Source organism: Magnolia sinica, chromosome 6, assembly GCF_029962835.1.
Source record: "Magnolia sinica isolate HGM2019 chromosome 6, MsV1, whole genome shotgun sequence".
Taxonomy (NCBI): domain Eukaryota; kingdom Viridiplantae; phylum Streptophyta; class Magnoliopsida; order Magnoliales; family Magnoliaceae; genus Magnolia; species Magnolia sinica.
Genome location: NC_080578.1, coordinates 80,767,406 through 80,788,191, shown reverse-complemented (window position 1 = coordinate 80,788,191; position 20,786 = coordinate 80,767,406). Strand labels below are relative to the sequence as shown.

General features: G+C 40.1%; 1 protein-coding gene across 2 annotated transcripts in view; it reads right to left on the bottom strand.

Annotated features, from left to right (window-relative positions):
* Positions 1–20,473, bottom strand: part of LOC131248920 (uncharacterized) — a 35,306-nt gene extending 14,833 nt beyond the window's left edge. The window contains exons 1-2 of one of the 2 annotated variants that reach the window (XM_058249445.1): positions 20,076–20,473; positions 14,457–14,651 (exon numbers count right to left, since the gene is read on the bottom strand). In XM_058249445.1, coding sequence (XP_058105428.1) covers positions 14,457–14,651; positions 20,076–20,361 — 481 coding nt within the window. In that variant the 5' untranslated portion in view covers positions 20,362–20,473. The remainder of the gene's footprint in view (positions 1–14,456; positions 14,652–20,075) is intronic. The other variant, XM_058249446.1, reaches the window with a different exon arrangement.
* Positions 20,474–20,786: the final 313 nt, after the last annotated feature.

Here is a 20,786-nt window from a genome sequence, read left to right as displayed (position 1 = left end):
ATCTAAAATCAGTCCCGGGTCTTGGCCTCCGCTTTCAATTGCATGGTCATCTTCATCTTTCTGGCTATTCCGATGCTAATTGTGCAGGTAGTACTTGTGATCGCCGCTCTACATCCGACTTCTAGATCTTCATACGTGGCAATCTTATCACATGGAAGATTAAGAAGCAACCGGTTGTTGTTGGGTCCTCAGCAAAAGCAAAATATCGTGCTATAGCTCATGCGACGCGTGAGCTTGTGTGGCTTCGCAATCTTCTTGAAGAACTTGGCTATCAGCCTCCAGCTCCTATTCCTCTTCATTGTGACAACCAAGCGGCTATTCATATTGCTCGTAACCTGGTTTTTCACGAGCACGAACCAAGCATATTGAGCTCGACTATCACTTTATTCAAGAGAAAGTTGCATCTAAGGAAATCATCACCCCTTTTGTTCGATCCAGGGATCAGCTTTCTGATGTTCTTACAAAGTCCTTGAGTTGAGATGCTCTTCATTGTGTCCGTGACAAGTCGAGCATGATCAACATCTATGCTCCAACTTAAGGGGGACTTTAGAGAGTGTTAGCGTATAGTGTGTGGTTAGTGGCTCTTTTAATGTAAGTGCATGTGCACACTTTCCTTCTCCTGTAGTGTACTATATGCTTTATTCTAATAAAATATTGTGTCTTAGGGCATGTTAGCTAACACATGATGTGTTGGAAGTTGGAATGCATTATAAATTTGGACTCGGATTTCTTCAATAAAGCTTCTAACACACTAACCTAAGATAGAGACCCAACGACACTATTCTTAACGATGAGAGCAGATCAAAGATGCAACCGGTTGAAAGTTATTCGTGATTGAGCAATTTGATTAGTTTGTCTTTCTACTAATCTTATTGGCTCTTGAGATTGAGATAGACCTTCTTATTGGATCATTAATAGTCATTTTTTAATGTTTCTTTGTATTGGTTATTTCACACTAATAAACATGCAACTTGGTACTTGTTACTTCATCATTTTTGGTTCATTCAACTTGCCTTTATTTTATACTAGGGTTTGGGCATGTGTGACACTTGGAGTGAGGGGGGAATAGAGAAAAGGGAGAGAGATTAAGAGGGGTAAAAGGTGGAGGGAAAGGTGGGGGGCTACATATATGTGTGTGTTCTAAACACGGAGAAGGGAACAACGGCCGACCATCCTCAGTGTGATGCAGGGCAAATAGTCTAAACTATAATGATCCGAATGAATTAACAAACGGATTATTAGAGTAAATCAAAATATAAAATATTGCCAATCTATCACAAATCCAAAGAAATCAAGTAGTCAACTATACTCAAATTCAAGACCACATCACAATCCTGCAGATGCATCTTAAGATTATCAATTAGAAACGGCCCAATGGACGGTAGAACTTCCATCTAGCATAGGACTCAATCTAAATCTGAGGATTCACTTGCACTTTGTTAAGGTTTGAAAGAATTAGGGTTTGGAGATTTAAGGTTTACAGAATTTGGGAGATTACGGTTTGGAATTCTAGGTTCTAGGGTTAGGGTTTTAGGTTTATGGAGTTTTAAAGGGGAATGATCAATGACCAAAAAGAGGGGAAAGAAAGGGGAATGGGGCTGGCTGTATGGTCGTACGGACAAGGGGGTCCGTACGATTGTACAATTGGGTAGGTTTAGGTCTAGAGGGTTTTGGGGATGGGATTTGGAAGCAAAACAAAAGAAAAAGAGAGAAAATAGAGAGAGGGAAGAAGAGAAAAGTGGAAAAAAAAAATACCCTGAAGAGAAGAAGAGAGAGAGAGAGAGAGAGAGAGAGAGAGGATATTTAGAATCACTCAATGGCTACACATCAAACTCCAATCACAAAAGGCTCTTTCTTTGCTCAAAGCAACAAAGAAGAAAATTTTATTTTCCATGTTCTACCTAGGGCTTCACATGCCCAACCCTTTAATAGTCTATTTGGGGTGCTTTTACAAAAAGAGGACGAAGAAAAAGAAGACGGAGAAAAAGGAGCAGCAATTGCCGCAACAACACCACAGTAGTAGATGATGATGAAGAAGAAGAAGATCCGTACCACCCAGTATGTTTTTTTTCTTTTTCTTTTTTTCGTTTTCTTTTAGGTTACCGTGTGTAACAACTATTACAGGGACTGTAATGGCTGTCACGCAGGGCACCAATTCGGGAGCATATCACATAATGGCATTGACCTTTACCGTTACATATTGGTTGTTACGATCGATACATAACCATTTTTTATTACCTTGGTAATTACGGCCCCGTAATGCGTAACGGTTCTCCCATTATCATTACATAATGGCCGTTAGGTAACCATTTGATTATAATACCCATGTATTGCCATTGCTAGCAATTATGATTTCTCTATTTGACTAACATCATAGTAGGGCACTGTGATTCCCAAAAATTGTAATGTTTGCATTTGGCTTGCTTATAAGGTGGATATCAAAAATGGTCTTCTGATTATTTTTTTTAAGAAGCCTCCAAATTAAAAGAACTTTTGCCACAACTTTGAGCATGAATCCTAACGCAACAAGATTCATATAGTTGACCCCAATTAGTTGGGATAAGGCTTTGATGATGATGATGATGATCCAAATTGAAAGAACAAGTGCAGCCCACCATTTCATGTGATCAAATTCAAATTTTAATTGCAAGTAGTAAATTGTGTAATCAAAATTACGAGTGATTGGATGTTGCCCACGTGCAAAATTTGCACACACTTGGTGCGCGAGTATAAATGAACTAACGAAAGGCTATAAATCATTAGTGTCCACATGGATGGTTTATAAATTAATGGCGTCCAAAAATTAGTGCATGTACATTTTGGATAGTTATAACCAAGTGGACCACATGTGAATATGAAATGCTTATGAATTGGTAGCCCACATGTATTTTCATTGGTCACGTGTTTGTATTCGTTGGCCCACACGTGATCAGGAGGCCTAAAATGTAAATCATTGAGGTAGGCCCCACTCGCACTAATTGCCAAATCAAGCATTGCACAAACTATACCATGAACCATGAACCACAGTTCCCACCTATACAAAATGTAAATAAAATGCATGTAAATGCATGAAAATGACATGAGTGTGCAAGATCCAAGCTAATCGTCAGGTGGGTCCAACATTGAACATGCCATGGAAAAACATGCTCGTCTGTGGATCAAATAGAATCATGTCTCGAAGGGCACGTTGGGATTATAGGAAAAGAAAATAGAAGTGTAGTTATCCAATGATGGATTTTCATGGATTCCATGAACACTATTGAAACATTGATTTGCATGGACTCCATTTTTCAGGGTCTTGTTGGTATAGTGGGTGGAAATCTCATATTCATCTCACAATGGCCACCTTGTATCTTGTGTGTGAGAATTTGCACATGGAAAAAGCTAATGATTTCCATTTCCAATCTCATTATTTCTTTTGCTATCCAAAGTCCAAACAACGTTGAAGGTTCAAACAATGGAAACCCATTTTCTTTCCTTTTCTTTTCTTTTCCCATAATTCAAACAGGCCCTAACCAATCAGCCCACATGGTAAGTGTAGCCCACATGGTGACTAAGCTGACCTATAATACACTTTGATGACCATTGGCCCAACAATAGTTGTCCATGTTACAGTGTCATTACACCAAAGTGCATGTGTATCACAAACTCAAATAAAGCTTATATGCACCGATAAAAATTAACCCCAGATGTAAATCTAAGATCCAACAAAAAGGTTCATCACAATGTCATCGAACAATAAACTGATAGAAGACGTTCATTAAGTTGCTCAGTCACGAACAATTTCTTCAACTAGTTGCTTTGTCAATCTTCTCTCATTGTCAAGAATGGTTGGGCTAGCGCTTTATAAAGGGTGAGTGTGTTACAAGCTTTATAGAAGAAGTCTTGGTCAAATTTGCAAAAAGTTCCTACCTGAATCCAATTGATCATTGAGTCATCACTCAAAAAATAAAAATGAACTAATCCACCGTCCACTAGGCCCTCCACAACTTGTTTTCCAACTTCTGTGAGTGCTTGTTTCTTCTTCTTACGTTGTCATAATGATGTTAGAGTAGTAGCTCTACTATAAGGCCGTGTGAATGATGTTCTTAGACCCTAATTCATTGACTCAAACATATGGATATCATTGTCTAAATCTTCATCAATATGGCATTCAAGATCTGATTACCCACCACCATTGTTCGAAGTATCCCCAATATTATTAAAATATCCTCGATATTATCCGTATCTCCAGCTTGGCGATACCGATGGCACTGGTAGTATCAGAAATTCCAGGTATTGGTTAAGAATCGCTACGTATCGCCAATGTATCGATATCGCAAATGAATCATTAATATTATATATATATATATATATATATATATATATTATATAAAGAATCTATTTTGATTTTTTATGGATGCACGGTTGTATGCAGTGTTTAATTTGTCGACAATAATATCGTGATATTATCGTTATCACAACATGGGCGATATCGAGACTATAATCTTTGGTTTCCTTTCTAGTTGTCGATGATTTCTCAACGAAATATCGTGTGCTATCGATATTCTAAATATTGATGGATGTTTGGATGGAAGGTTTGATGGATGGTTGGATGGATGGATGGCATGGTTGGACTGATTTCCTACAATAACTCATGCTTTTAGGCCCCCAATAAATGCAAACTTATTATGCATGCATTCTTTTTGTAATTTTTTTATTCCTAAATATGCAAATGTGTATTTTAGCATCTCCGGAGGTTTCACTAAAAAATTCCACCATTTTCCCCATGTTTCCCCAATGTTGCCCCGCATTTTTAGTTATCAGCAATATCAATATTGTTTCTATATCCCTCGCCAACAAAACTTGTAACAATACCAATACTTTGAACATTGCCTACCACTCCACCTGAATTACACTATCTTCCAAATTTCTTTTAGTCTAAAAGCTTCATTTCTAGTGGTGGTATCATAAAAAATGACATTATTCATCATAATAAGGACCTTGGAATTCTTGTAGTGCTTCACAGAACCTTTGTGATGTGTGTGTGTGTGTGTGAGAGAGAGAGAGGGAGAGAGAGAGAGCCTACATATGAAAGGTGTCCCCTAATGGCTAGTTAAGACACCCAATTATTGTGATTTTTCGAGTACAACTGATGCAGGACAATTAACCACTTGCTCTAAAAACTCGAACTGTTAGAGTATGGCGAATTAATCACTTTATCTCATAGCTCAGGCCCCACATCTCATGGGTTAGGACCTCAGCTGAACCCCCTTCGTGGGCCCCAAATCACATGGGCCGCCCACCCCAAGTGTGTCCCTGCATCCCACGGGCTACCCCACTCAAGCCCGGTGTGAAATGCGCATTAATCACCCCTGATAAGGAGTCTCGAACACGAGACCTCCCCCGTGGGCCCCAAATCGCATGGGTCACCCACCCCGAGTGTGCCCCTGCATCCCACAGGTGACCCCACTCGAGCCCAGTGTGAAAATGCCCCTGCATTAATCACCCCCGGTGAGGAGTCTCGAACACGAGACCTCCCGCTCTGATACCAATTTGATGCAAGACAATTAACCACTTGCTCTAAAAGCTCGAACTGTTAGAGTATGGCGAATTTATCCCTTTATCTCATAGCCCAGGCCCTACATCTAATGGATTAAGACCTCGGCCGAACCCCATTTGTGGGCCCCAAATCGCATGGGTCACCTACCCCGAGTGTGCCCCTGCATCCCACAGGCGACCCCACTCGAGCCCAGTGTGAAAATGCCCCTACATTAACAACCCACCACAAAAACTACAAACAAAAGATCTAGATCCACACATGTGCCCTATGTATGGAAAATGAACACTCGGTGGCTACTCCTTTTTTTAAGGGTAAATCCTTCCTCATCAAAATTGAAAGGTAAAATACACTCTACTACTACCATCTACAAAGGAGCAAAAAGAAAAAAGGGAATGTACATCTATAACCAAACTGATTGATTTACTTCTACCTATTTTCCATTTCAGGGATCAAAATGGTACAAATGCACATTTAAATCACCCAAATTATAAGGCACGATCCAAGCAGACTTCCTTTGGCAAGGCTCGGAATCCAAAAATAAGGTCCCCCTTGTCAAATGAGATGAAGCGTCTAATGTCCACCTTGTCAAATGTATAGTCAAATTACCCAAAATTTAAGGCACAATCCAAAGGAATTTGGCAATAAACAGAATCCAAAAATAAGATCCATTATCAGATGGTGAGGTGTGTCCAACTAAGGAAGACGAGGGTTGAGCATCAACAATCTAAAAGCCATGAACATAGCTTTGATGAGAAAATGGCTATGGAGATTTAGGGCCTGTTTGGTTTTTGATGCAGGACAATTAACCACTTGCTCTAAAAGCTCGAACTTTTAAAAAAACTCGAACTGATAGAGCATGGCAAATTAATCCCTTTATCTCATAGCCCAGGCCCCACAATACATGGGTCAGGACCTTGGCAGAACCCCCCTCGTGGGCCCCACATCACAAGGGTACTGCCTCACATGAGCCACCCACCCCAAGTGTGTCCCCGCATCCCACAGGCTACCCCACTCGAGCCCAGTGTGAAAATGCCCCTGCATTAATCACCCCCCAGTAAGGAGTCTCAAACACGAGACCTCCCGCTCTGATTCCAATTTAATGCAAGACAATTAACCACTTGCTCTACAAACTTGAACTAAAAAAAGAAAAGAGCTCAAACTGATAGAGCATGGAGAATTAATCACTTTATCTCATCGCACAGGCCCCACATCGCATGGGTTAAGACCTCAGTCGAACCCCCCTCTAGGGCCCCAAATCACATGGGTACCGCCTCACAAAAGCCACCCGCCTCACACGGGCCACCCACCCCAAGTGTGTCCCCGCATCCCATAGACTGCCCCACTCGAGCCCAGTGTGAAAATGTACCTAAATTAATCACCCCCGATGAAGAGTCTCGAACACAAGACCTCCCGCTCTGATACCAATTTGATGCAAGACAATTAACCACTTACTCTATAAGCTCGAACTATATATATATATATATATATATAAAGCTTAAACTAATAAAGCATGGAGAATTAATCTCTTTATCTCATCGCACAGGCCCCACATCAAATAGGTATCGCCTCACAAAAGCCACCCGCCTCACACAGGTGGGGCTCACCTCACACGGGCCGCCCACCCCAAGTATGTCCCCGCATCCCACAAGCTACCCCACTCGAGCCCAGTGTGAAAATGCCCCTACATTAGTTTTCCAATTTCCTATGAAATACAAAGTAAATGAGCCATTATTACGATTTCCAGCTATCTGTTTAATCAGGAATTATGGCTCGTAAATCGAGGGGCAAATACACTTGTAAAGGAAGTAGGTAATGTAAATTGTAATCATTACATTTTAATATTATAAAACTATCATTTTTCCAATGATTTCTAGGTGAAACAAACAATGTAACAAAATCATCAAATGTAAGTGATGTCACCACACACTCACATGAGTAAATAATCATTACCCATTTACAACCATTTTCCATTGTAATTGGAAAACCAAGCAGGCCCTTGGGGAAGAGGAAGGCTGATTATGGAATAGGGTGATCCATGGTAAATGCAAATCAGAGGGCAAGTGGTTCCACAAGAATCAATGCAGTATAGAGCTTCAAGGTTGTGGAAAGCTATGTCAAAGTAGCAAATTCTTTTAGAAGAGAGATCTCCTTTATTCCTATGGAAGGTTCCCAAGTTATGTTTTGGTAAGGATAGGCCGTGTGGAAATGGCACTCTTTGCTTTGAATTCCCAAGTTTGTTTGGGTTAGCGACTGAGGAAAACAGTCCCATTACCCAGTATGCATCCCCAGGGGGCCAAAATATTGCATGGTGCCCAAGATTTCAAAGAGATCTCTCTGACAGAGATATTAAAGATTCAATTCATTTATTGGGCCTTATCCAACAAGTGAGTATCTCACCCTCCATACCAAATAGATGCTTGTGGAGCGGCTACAAATTGCACAACTTCTCAATTAAATCCTTCTATTTGGACCGAAATAGTAGCAAATGTGGACTATCAAAGCATCAAAAGTGTATGTAAAAGGGATCTACACATAAAATTTAAATTTAAAAAAAAAAAAAAAAAAAGAGCAGAAATATCATTTCCATTCACAACGATTAGGAGAACAAGGAAATCAACATGAGTGGTCATTTTTCCATTGTTATCAAATATCTAACAAAAAAAATCAGCATCATCAGAATTATTCAAGAAACATTACACATTCAAACACCAAAAATTAAAAATCAAAGAGAGATAGAAAGAGAGATGTGCAAAGAGAGAAGGGAGGCATGAGAGAGATTGCCTATGTTTCCTCTTGTCCTTGACCGTGTTGGGTTTTGGAAGCTGTAAAACGAGAAGGCAGAAAGAGGGAGGGAGATTGTCATGTGCGCTAGGTAGAATACGGTGAATCAATGGTTGTGGTAGACATGGGGAATCCATGGTGGGAATAAGGTGATATTCCACCTTATCTTTGGAAATCCAGATTGCCAGCTAATGGGGTATTCCAGTGACAAATGGAGAGATTGCAGGTTGTTACAGTCGTTCCCCCCCCCCCCCCCCCAACAAAACAAACGGCAGAATCATTAAGGCAGTGGATATTTCAGTTTACCTAATCAAAGCGAACCATTAGCAAGACATGGCAAAGTCCACATGAAATTTCCATCTCATTCATAGACACTTGGACCTACTCCGGTAGTTCTGTAGAACTAGAAAATTGGGGGGTCACCTTTCCAGGGGGAGTAGTTGTCACATAAATAACAGAAAGGAAAGAAAAAGTGGGAAGCCAAAAGAAAGATATGACAGGGGAAATTAAGGTGGTGAGGAAACAAGTCAGAACCCAAAATGATCAGGACAGAATCTATCCCTGTTCACTGATGATACTAAGAAAAATAATGATTAACAAGTGACTTTAATACAGCAAGCTCCATCATAACTGCCAGGCTAAGGAAATGTCTACCAATATGAACCGCCTCAAAGCATCACTCAGCACAGTGAAGGGTCAAAGTCGGACAATATTCTTGCTAGAGCAACAAGAATATGCAACCCGCTGTGAAATGCAAATGCAACAGCAACCAGTGTCTATTTGTAAAAGTAGTCAGAAATTGCAGGTGATGGGAAAGGTGTTCCAAAACGGTAATGGTGGCCATAACGGCCACCACTGTTACCGTTATGATACGGGTTGTAACGGCCATTACAGCCCCCGTATCCAAGGTATCCCGTATCGGTAACGGTTGGCGTAATGGTGCCCTCCGATACCAATACGGATACGGGGGTGTAACGGCGATACGGGGGCGTAACGGCCTGTAACGGTGCAATTTTTATTTTTATTTTTGCCAAAAAAATATTTAAAAAAAATATGGATTAAATCCAGAATATTCTAAGCATTCCAAATATGCATTCATTTATAAATTGGAACATGTTTATGGTGGTGTAACGGTCCACTCTTTGGTGAGAAGTTGCATCGAACTGTCTGATGAATTTATGAACCAGAAAACCTGAATTTGACTACAAAATTCATATATTTAATTTTCTAAATATCTAATTTATATACCTAACAATTTGATAACATTTCTCCCAATAGTTCTTTTAAAAAATGAAATTAAATTCAGGTAGATGGCGTTGCCAATTTGGGGCTGACTTGGAGGACCAATCCATGCCCCAAATCAGCCTCAAATTCATGCAATTTATTAGCATTATCCCACTAATGAATTGGTGGACATTTATTGGACAGTGAATCATGAAAAAAAATCAAAAGGTCCTATTTTAAAAAATAAGCATCCACAAATTAACAATTAAAACTATTCAAACAATTTGATTTTGGCATTGTGAGTTAGCAACTACAGTCCATAATTTAATTGGTAAATTTTAAGTTAATACATGTCTCGTGTACAATTTTTTAAGGGCTCGAATTAGGAGGTACTCGGACTGTGAAGTGTAGCACACAAGTGTCAAAGTTTTTTAGGCCCCACCCGTGATGAATTTGTTATATCCACACTGTCCATCTATTTTGCCAAATAATTTTAGGGCATGAGCCCAAAAATGAGGCAGATCCAAAGCTCAGGTGGACCGCACCAAAAGAAACAACAATAATTAAACGTCCACCATTAAAAACTTATTGGGGGCTACAAAAGTTTTAGATCAATCTAACATGTGTGTTTTCCCTTCATCCACGTCAATGTGACCCAGTTAACAGGTTAGATGGAAAATAAACATTACAGTGGACCCTAAGAAATTTTGAAAATTTTAATGGTGAGCATTCTATAACCACTCCTATGGTGTGGTCCACCTGAGATTTGGATCTTACTAATTTTTTGGACCATGACCTAAAATGATGTGGCAAAATGGATGGACGGCATGGATAAAATACATACATCATGATGGGGCCCACGCGGCACGTGGAGCGATAACAGCGTACCGCGGGTGTACCTCACACCAGCTATATAGCTGCTATATTGACATCAGCAAGTCATGTGGGTCTGATCATGAGGTATGTGTTATATCGAAACTGTCCATTCATTTGACGAGCTCGTCTTAAGGCTTGACATGAAAAATAATACAAATCTAATTATCAAGTGGACCACACTGCAAAAAGCAGTGGGGGATTGAACGTCTACCATTAAAACCCTTTTTGGGATCACTGAAGTTTTGGAGCAATATGAAATTTGTTTTTCCTCTTCATTCAGGTCTTTTTGACCTTATGAACAGATTGGATGGAAAATAAACGTTACGGTGGGCCCTACGAATTGTTTAACGGTGAAAATCATTATCTCCGTTGCTATTTTTGGTGTGGTCCAGACGATCTTTGGATATGATTCATTTTTTGGGTAATGCTCTGAAATGATCTCTAAAAATAGATGAACGATGTAGATATAATAAATACATCACTGTGGAGCCCATGTAACTTTGTTCTCCTTTGAACCGTTCGTGCAACTCGGAGCTTGAGGAGTGTCAGCGCTCGTGTTAGCATGACACGTACCTACAGCAGCTATATAGTTGTTGTGTGGTACACCGACCAATCCGCTTCCGATTTCTTTTTCCGATACCAGAGAGGGAAACCAAAAAGAAAAGGAGGGAAAGAAGAGGGAGAGGGAGAAGAAGAAGGCCCGCAAGGCCGCAGCTACAGCAGTCTGAGAAGAAGAAGAAGAAGAAGAAAGGGAAAAAAAAAAAAAGGTATGTTTTTTTTTCCTATTTTCTTTAGGCCCGTAACAGCTGTTACGGGGCCATAACGGCCGTTTCGATCCCGTATCGCGTAACGGTGTCGGTCGTTACCGTTACGTATCGGCCGATGCAGCCGTATCGTAACGGATACGAGACACCCTGCCCGTATCGGCCGTTTTTTAGTTTTTGGAGGGAAAAAAAGTTATTGGACTGTTACGGAGCCGTTACAGACCATTACGGCCTGTTTTTCTGTAAAGGCCGTTTTGACCCCGTAACGCATAACGGTTATGACCGTTACCGTTACGTAACGGCTGTTACGGCCGTTACGTAACCGATTTTGAATACCTTGGTGATGGGACAAAAATAGTCAGCCAAGAAGAAAAAAGTTAGATGATTTCACATAGTGAAGACAGAGAAAAAGGGATGGATGGGCGAAATGCTGAAGTGTGGTTGTGCTGTACCCATCCCTTAAGAAAATGACAAAAGATAACATTGTTGGCAATGAGTAAATCTAGCAAGATTGATTGTTCACCACCAGTTGTTGAGAGAACTACGACTAAAGCTTCTAACTTCAAAAAGTAGATTAGGGGTTGGCAAAGGGTAAATCTGACAATATTTTCATGTGATAACCTGATATAGCAATTCATCATCACCATCATCTGAGCTTCATCACAACTAATTGGGTCAGCTATACGAATCCTATTTGGCCTTTCCACTCTATCACGGACCATATCCGCAGTTAAACCATAGGTCATCAAGTCTTCTCTTACTACCTCCATCCACATCCTTTCGGGTCTTCCCCTTACCCTTTTAGAGCCTTCGACTTGAACCAACTCACTCCTAATCGGTGCAGTTGTTGGTCTCCGTTGCACATGGCCAAACTGTCTAAGTCAAACTTTCGCTCATCTTCTTACCTGCAAGTGATACTCATGATTCTTTCAAATGCCTTTGTTTCTAATTCTATCTTTCCATGTCTTGCCACCCATTCCATTTGGACCATCTCAACATCCTCATTTCAGCCAAACTCATCCCAGGAACATGTTGTTCCTTGACTGCCCACCATTCTGTCCCATAAAGCGTGGCTGATCTTATAGCTGACCTATAAAAGTTTTCTTTTCAGTTTCATTGGTATGCAATGATCACATAAAACTCTGAAGGCTCACCTCCACTACATCCACCTAGCTGATAGAGCATTTATTATAACCATCATTGCGAAATGAGTAATCCCAAAATGAGACATCCCCATTGATAGCAGGACATTCTGCAATCTGAATTCACATTGCCAATAAATATTTGTTGAATGAGGCAATATGCAAAGTTCACATAACTCCTGGTAGCAATGCACTAGCTGTTCTCCAGCCTGGCTAAAGGATTTGGGTTGATATCAGGTAGGCAGCCAGTCATTGAACTTTTTTTAAGGCCCAAGCAAGAATGAAAGTTCCAAAGCTGGCCCCAAAAGCTGGGACAAGGCAAGGCATCATGGTAAAGGTGGTGGTGAGGGGATGGTGATGATGAGGGAACATGCAAAGTTCCACAAATGCAAACCAGCGAGACCATAATGTATTCATCCTATGAGCAAAGCAACTACCCAATTTTAGTAAGCGAGTAAGACTATTCTGTTTTGAAAATCAATAAAACATTTTAGCTACTAGAAACACAAACTATGAGCACGGACCTAAGGTATCATCCAACCAGCAGAGAACTTCCAATCTGTTACGAAGTGGGTCATACTATTCTGTTCTAAAAATCAACAAAACATTTTGGCTGCTAGAAACACAAACTACACACATTCTACCTATTTCAAAGCTCAATAGATGAGCATATGATATATTTATATATAGAGGTTTCAAGTCCATCCAGTTGGACCATAAGGTATCATCCACCCAGCAGATAACTTCCAACCTTTCTTGTGCATGCAACATCCAAATCGTCCAATAGATTGACACATCATGAGGATCACCTTCTGAAAAAAAATCAGCCACATCTGCTCATAGAGTGTCCCACACTTGTTATCAACCACACTAGACACTGTTTTCTATGGTGTGGCCCACCTGATGAGTAGGCATGGCTGTTTTTTGCAGTAGATGATCATCATTGTGGGACCAACTTATGGGAAGCATTAGATTTCGCATGCACTTAATTGGATGTAATAACTTGTGGTGAAACTGGGTGGACCACACACACATGAGACAGAATTATGCATCTCCATAATGCCAACCTATCTTCCCTAGAGATAGGTATGTGTCTCCAGTATAGGAAGGACTGCATAGTGCAGACAGTTATCCTCCAAAATATATGCAATTTCATGATACAACATTTATGGCAAGGATCTGCTATGATGTGATAGATATGGGTAAAAGGATAATACATTAAGGATCTAATGAGAAAAAGTTGTGGCAGAAGTTTGACACTGTTTGCCAACTTGACATAACTCTCCTTTATCTGTGATTAGGACCAGCAATGTTAGCACAAAACTCCCATTGGCAGAGTTACATTAAGGATCTAATATGGGCAAAATATATTACATTAGAAAAAGGCTAAGAGAATCAAATGTTAAAAATATCACAATTAGTTAAATTTAGTCATCGGCATTGGCTTGTACCAGCCTATTTGTGATTGGTTTTATGAATTATCATGATTGTTTGGCAAAGTTTAGTGACCTGCTGCCCTCCAGTCACTTACCATTCTTACCCTGGCATTTCTTTCATGTGATCCATTCAAACCGACCGACCACTTCACTCACTCAGCTGGCACCACGCATCCCTACCAAGAGGAGCTATTACTGTAAAATTAGTGGAAATCACACAATCCTAAGGTTCAAATTAAGCATTATTGGGCTTGTAGCCCAACTGGCAGGAGGATTACATGAAGTTCTCAAGCCTCGAGGTCAAGGGTGCATCCTTATCCAGCATCCAATTTCCCTCTCTTTTTGGATAGAGAGAGAGAGAGAGAGAGAGAGAGAGAGAGAGAGAGAAATCTGAATTGAAGCTCTTATACTTTTACTAATGCAATTAAAATAAAATACAGCAGTAATGCATATAAAATTTGCTGCATATTCAGAAACTAAAGCCTGATTGAAGTTAGGAGAAGTGGAGCACGGCAAGGAGAAGAAAGACCGAAACATAACCAAAGTCAAACAGCTAAAATATGCATCCATGGACCAAAATGAAAATCCATTCCCCACTACGAAGGGAAAAAGCCTCACTTCTTTTTTTTCTATTATCTTTTATCAATAAAAGTTTCACATGTTATACTGGAAGTAAAGCTTCAAAGATAACCTGAAAAAGGAGGAACGCCCATTTCTACTCCCATATGAACAAGAGCATTCTTTATCTCATCTTTACTGAGCTTCCCGCTATCCTTTGTATCCATATCAGTGAAGAGATTCTCAGCCAGCATAGCAAAATCATCTTCATCATCCAAGAAAAGTCGAAGAGCACTTCCATCCAAAACCGACACGACAAGAGGATCATCTGAAAGGAAATTCAATTGGTAAGAGTGCACAGCTGGGGAAATGAGTGTGAACAGATCAAAATATACTTCAGGGTAGAAATTTTCGAAGTTATAGAAAGAAAACCACTGCCCTCATTGGCACTATCATAAGTAACAAATTAATGCTAAATTCATAACGATATATTCAACCTTTTCGGCTACAACTCATATATAAAGGCATTCCACATTAATTCCATATTACCCAATAGTAATACATATTACTCGAGCATATATATCCAGAAGCTTAAGCCCATTCAGTAACAACATGATGAATCAAACGAGATGGCTTCAAAGTTATCAAATCAATAAAAAAAGAGGTGCTTTGTTTGCAAAATGCAACCAAGCATAAAACATCCATATTCTATTAAGAATGTGATTCCATAGACGGTACCTGCAAAGTTTCCAATATTTGCCTCATTGCAAACAATAGCAAATTAAGATGCACAGCTGAAAGTTTTACCACATTATTCTTCCAAGCTTTTGTTAATTGGGGCTGTCAACGCCCAGCCTGGAGGCCATAGCCCGTGACAGAACAAAACTAACTAGCCCATACCTGGCCTATGATGTTTAACCTAAGCCCAGCCCTAGATGGCACTAGGGCATGGATACGTTTGAAGAATCACCACCATTTTTTTTAAAGATGGAATCACCACCATTTTCTAAATGGAGCAAAACTAATATTGGAAATTGGCCGCGTAAATATCATCTGGTACAAGATCAATGGGAGAGAGGTGTCACCCCCCCTCTCCTCTTTCTTTTATAGCTCCAAGAAGTTTCAAATAAATCCTAAAAGATGATGAGTCTAAAAAATTGATGTGGACGATCCACGATCTATGGCCCGATCATGTGATCTATGTGATCAAATGGCCCGATCGTCACGTCCCTCCAATCCAACGGTCTGGATCACTCCATAAAGCAGCCCATGTGCATCTTCCCAGTGTGGGGTCTTCCAGATGCTCGCACATGCACATGAGGTCTTCAACACGATCACAAATACTCGCCTAGCCATAGGAAAATTAGTGCGGCCCACCTCCTCCTCTGATACGTACGCAAAGGTGTATGTGAAGTGATGTCCTCATCAGTAGGCCACCAACTTTTTAGATCAAGCTGCGTTTTGAGGTGCCCCTACATTCTATTGAGTCCCAATAGATGAATGGATTAGATGGAATATAAACAACATGGTGTGCCCTAAGGAGGTTCCTATGATGCACGTCTCCATCCCCACCATTCCCTGTGTTGTGGCCCACCTGAGCATTGGATCAGCTTGATCATTGAGAGCAGGTCTAACACGATGTGCCGCAGCTAATGGACGAATTGGATGTCACACAAACATCATAGTAAGCCCACGGATTTTAAATGTCGCACAATGTTCCTACAAGCAGAGGATTACGAAAAGTCTTTTCTTGTAAAACTGATTGGAAAGAAATAAAAGGAAATGCTTTTCTTTTTAGAACAAAAATTTATTAAGAGGCATGTCAAAGGCGAGAAAAGAAGGGAGGGTTAAGAAGTGACTATTTTAAGACATTCAATTACACCCCCCCCCCCCAAAAAAAGAATGATAATTAAATGTGTATATTACATAAATTCTTTACATAAATGGTAACTAAACAGACGTATATTACATGAACGCTCTTAATGACCTTAAACAACTCAGTCCAGGCCGGGCTCGAGATGGGCCTTCATACTTAGCCCAAGCCCAGCCCGCTTAAAATGGGCTTGAAGTTTAGGCCCAGGCATGGCCTTTGGGCCTGATACACCAGTCCAAGTGCAGCCCAGAGCAGGCCAGGCCCATAAGCCTGACGGGCCAGCCCCGCCCATTGACGGCCCTATTCCCTCCATTCCTCATAGAATTATAAGTTCATCATTTTTCTTATGAACAGTAACAAAACTTATCTTATAAAAAGAAATGGTACCGAAGCTTTATTGAACAGGAAAAAAGGCAAAATGCATCAACCTAGAAGGAACTGACAAGACTGCTTTGAGTGGCCCACTCATGAATCTCTTGTTAGAGTTTCGTCTCTTTAGTGCCCATGTAACATCATAGGAATAAAGTACAAAGGATCGGTGAGGAATGTTATATGCATGTTTTCTGAATAAAGTGAGGAATGTTACTATGCAGGTTTTCTGCATAGATGTTCTATACAGTTCCTCACGGTACATGAAGCATAAATGTCTGGTGATCAGGACTGTTGTCCTGGTACTCTGCCCCATAAATAGGTCATAACCCAAAAGGAAAGGGGATCGGCCTGTAGCAGCCAACCTACCAGGAAGATGAAAAAGGAACAGTTTAACAAGCAGTCCACATTCAACCAGCAAAAGTCACAGAAGCTAGATGGTCAAAGTTGTTCGATCACAAAGATCTTTTACACAAAGCCCTTTGATACAGGGGCCCACCAGATCAATAGATGTGATCACCATATGTTTTCCATGAGTAAATACTTTACATATATATTTTATACAATGACCTTGCATACTAGCAATCCTCAAGAATCTCGTCGAGTAAAAAGGTGCATACAAAAGCTTAAAGAGACGAATGTTGAGGATATAACAAGTTAACAACACATTCACAAACTAGCAAATAAAACATGGGTCTAGACTTAGAAACTCCGTTTTAAACTCCAATTTTAATAAAAAGAAACGAAAAAAAAAAAAAACAAACAAACAAACAAACAAAACAAAAACAAAAAAGAAAAGAACTCTTATAATTCCTTTCACATATAACTCCACATATTTCAAAAGATAACCAAAAAACTCACTTTCGGGACAGACTAAATTAGAGTGGTTTTATTCCAAATGATAACTCATTTATTAAAAAAGAACTTTTGAGGGGTGTCTTAAAGATAGAGACTGGTCGTTTTCATCCATTGATGGAACCGAGTGGAAGGTGGGAAATTTTAGCTGTGAACAATCAGTTTATATAGTGAATCTGCAATTACTTCAAAATCAAAGATATGAGAGAAACAAAGAATGATATTAATGCACTATTTGACTGTATGCAGTATTGCTCGTGCGCGTAGAAATTCTAACAATTCTCATTGGGTTTTTTATTTTTTGAATTTATCTGCAATGCATACCCTGCATGTCAAGCCTTTTTTCTTCACTCTTAAGCCCAAACTTCACATTCTTGTGTTTCAATGTTTCCATTTCTTTGACAGAGTTTTTTCCTTTTTTCTTTAAAGGATAGAAACTGAATACTCCTCCATGGTTTTCTTCTCTTTTTTCTAGCCTACCATGTGTTTTTGCAAAACCACACTAAGTTCTAGCAGGCTTAATCAATCATCCGCAATCAGTTTATATAGGAAATCTGTAATTACTTGTAAAACCTCATGGTCAGTTTATATAGGGAATCTGCGATTACTTCAAAATCAAAGATATGAGAGAAACAAAGAATGATAATGATGCATTATTTGACTGTATGCAGTATTGCTCATGCGCGTAGAAACTCTAACAATTCTCATTGGGGTTTTGTATTTTTTGAATTTATTTGCAATGCATACCCCACATGTCAAGCCTTTTTTTCACTCTTAAGCCCAAACTTCACATTCTTGTGTTTCAATGTTTCCATTTCTTTGACCGAGTTTTTTCATTTTTTCTTCAAAGGATAGAAACTGAATATTCCTCTAGGGTTTTCTTCTCTTTTTTCTAGCCTGCCATGTGTTTTTGCAATACCTTACTAAGTTCTGGCAGACTTGATCAATCATCCACGATCAGTTTATATAGGAAATCTGTGATTACTTGTAAAACCTCATGGTCAGTTTATATAGGGATCTGCGATCACTTCAAAATCAAAGATATGAGAGAAACAAAGAATGATATTAACGCACTATTTGACTGTATGCAGTATTGCTCATGCACATAGAAATTCTAACAATTCTCATTGGGGTTTTGTATTTTTTGAATTTATCTGCAACGCATACCCCACATGTCAAGCCTTTTTTTCACTCTTAAGCCCAAACTTCACATTCTTGTGCTTCGATGTTTCCACTTCTTCAACCAAGTTTTTTCCTCTCTTTTTTTCTTCAAAGGATCGAAACTGAATATTCCTCTACAGTTTTCGTCTCTTTTTTCTAGCCTACCATGTGTTTTTGCAAAACCTCACTAAGTTCTGGCAGACTTAATCAATCATCCACTATCAGTTTATATAGGAAATCTGTGATTACTTGCAAAACCTCATGGTCAGTTTATATAGGGAATCTGTGATTACTTCAAAATCAAAGATATGAGAGAAACAAAGAATGATATAAATGCACTATTTGGCTGTATGCAGTATTGCTCAAGCATGTAGAAATTCTAACAATTCTCATTGGGGTTTTGTAGTTTTTGAATTTATCTGCAATGCATACCCCACATGTCAAGCCTTTTTTTCACTCTTAAACCCAAACTTCACATTCTTGTGTTTCGACGTTTCCATTTCTTCGACCTCGTTTTCCCTTTTTTCTTCAAAGGATCAAAACTGAATATTCCTCCTACAGTTTTCTTCTCTTTTTTCTAGCCTACCATGTGTTTTTGCAAAACCTCACTAAGTTCTGGCAGACTCAATCAATCATCTGCCGTACATGTGACATACTGCAGAGATGCCTGCCAATTGGGACCATCTAAATCACATGCGGATTGCGTACTGACACTGCCAATAGTGATGTTGCTAATGGAGGATGCTCTGTGGGCCCCACCATGATGTATGTATTTTATCCATGCTGTCCATCCATTCTGCCAGCTCATTTTATGGCATGGGCACAAAAATCAGGCAGATCCAAATCTCAAGTGGACCACACCACAGGAAAACAGTAGTGCTTGAACGCCCACCATTAAAAACTTCTAAGGGCCCACTGTAATGTTTATTTGCCATCCAACCTGTTGATGAAGGGAAGACACGAATATCAGCTTGATCCAAAACTTTTGTAGCCCCCAAGAAGTTTTTAATCGTTGGCATTCAATCACACTGTTTCCTATGGTGTGGGGTCGACCTGAGCCTTGGATCTGCCTCATTTTTTGACTCATGACATGAAATTGTCTGGAAAAATGGATGGACGGAGTGGATGAAACACATACATCATGGTGGGACCCATAGAGCACCGATCAGTAGCGACTCGCCACCAACAGTGTCAGTAGGTAATCAGCGTCCATCTGAATCGCGATCCATGTTTCATATGGAGCTTATCCTGAAAACGATACCAATAGGACGATCCAACCATCCAATCCACGTCCATCGAACAGATGACTAAAGCAATCCGGCTGTCCAAATTCAACTTAATAAATCAACAGTCAACAACGCTCGATCGAAAGGCCAAGGTGATTTTTCTACAAACACATCAAAATCTTCCAAATCGATTTCTTCCAACATAAAATTCAAAGAAAATGAAATTGAAATATATATATATATATATGAACGGAAGCGGCAAACATACCTTTCAATTCATCGGCAATGGCAGTTACGTAATTCCGGAGAATAGAAGAGGATTCTTCCTGGCTATATTCCGTCAAGGGGAAGCTAACAGAGTCAGCATTCATCCGCTTTAACGCGGCGGATTTTAGGTTTTCTGGTAAAGAGAGGCCGAATAAGGCAGAAGAGGTTTCGATTTCGGCTATTTGAAGGAGGTCGGCTCCGGTAACGGCGCTGTTAGGGTTTGGGAGACGAGGGATGGAGGATCGCAGCAGCGTCCCGTCAAGGACCGTTAGACCTCCGTCAGCCATAACAGAGTGGAAGCGAGAAACAAAGAGTCGGTCAGCGAAGAGAAAACGAAGGCAAGTGAAAGAAGAGGGCCCCGACTACGTTTTCTTTCTTTTCCTATGTATTGTTCGAGGTTCGGGAAATGCCCCTGCGATTTCACTAACTAACGGAAATGCCATTCGGATTTTGAAGTTTGAAGACTCCGCGTGGAATCCCGGAGAGCGCCATTTTTTATAATTGGTCCCTCGCGAGCCGCGCTCGTGTAACCAGCGCTAGCCACGTGCATATACAGTTCATGAGATCCACCTCGTCCATCAGTTACTAAGCCTCATTTTAACCGTTGAAACCAAAATTCATCATTATCTAGAACTCTGGTAGCCCACACCATGGGAATATCATTTTTGGAACGCTCACCGTTGGTTTTGGTAGGACCCGCCATGTTTTTTAT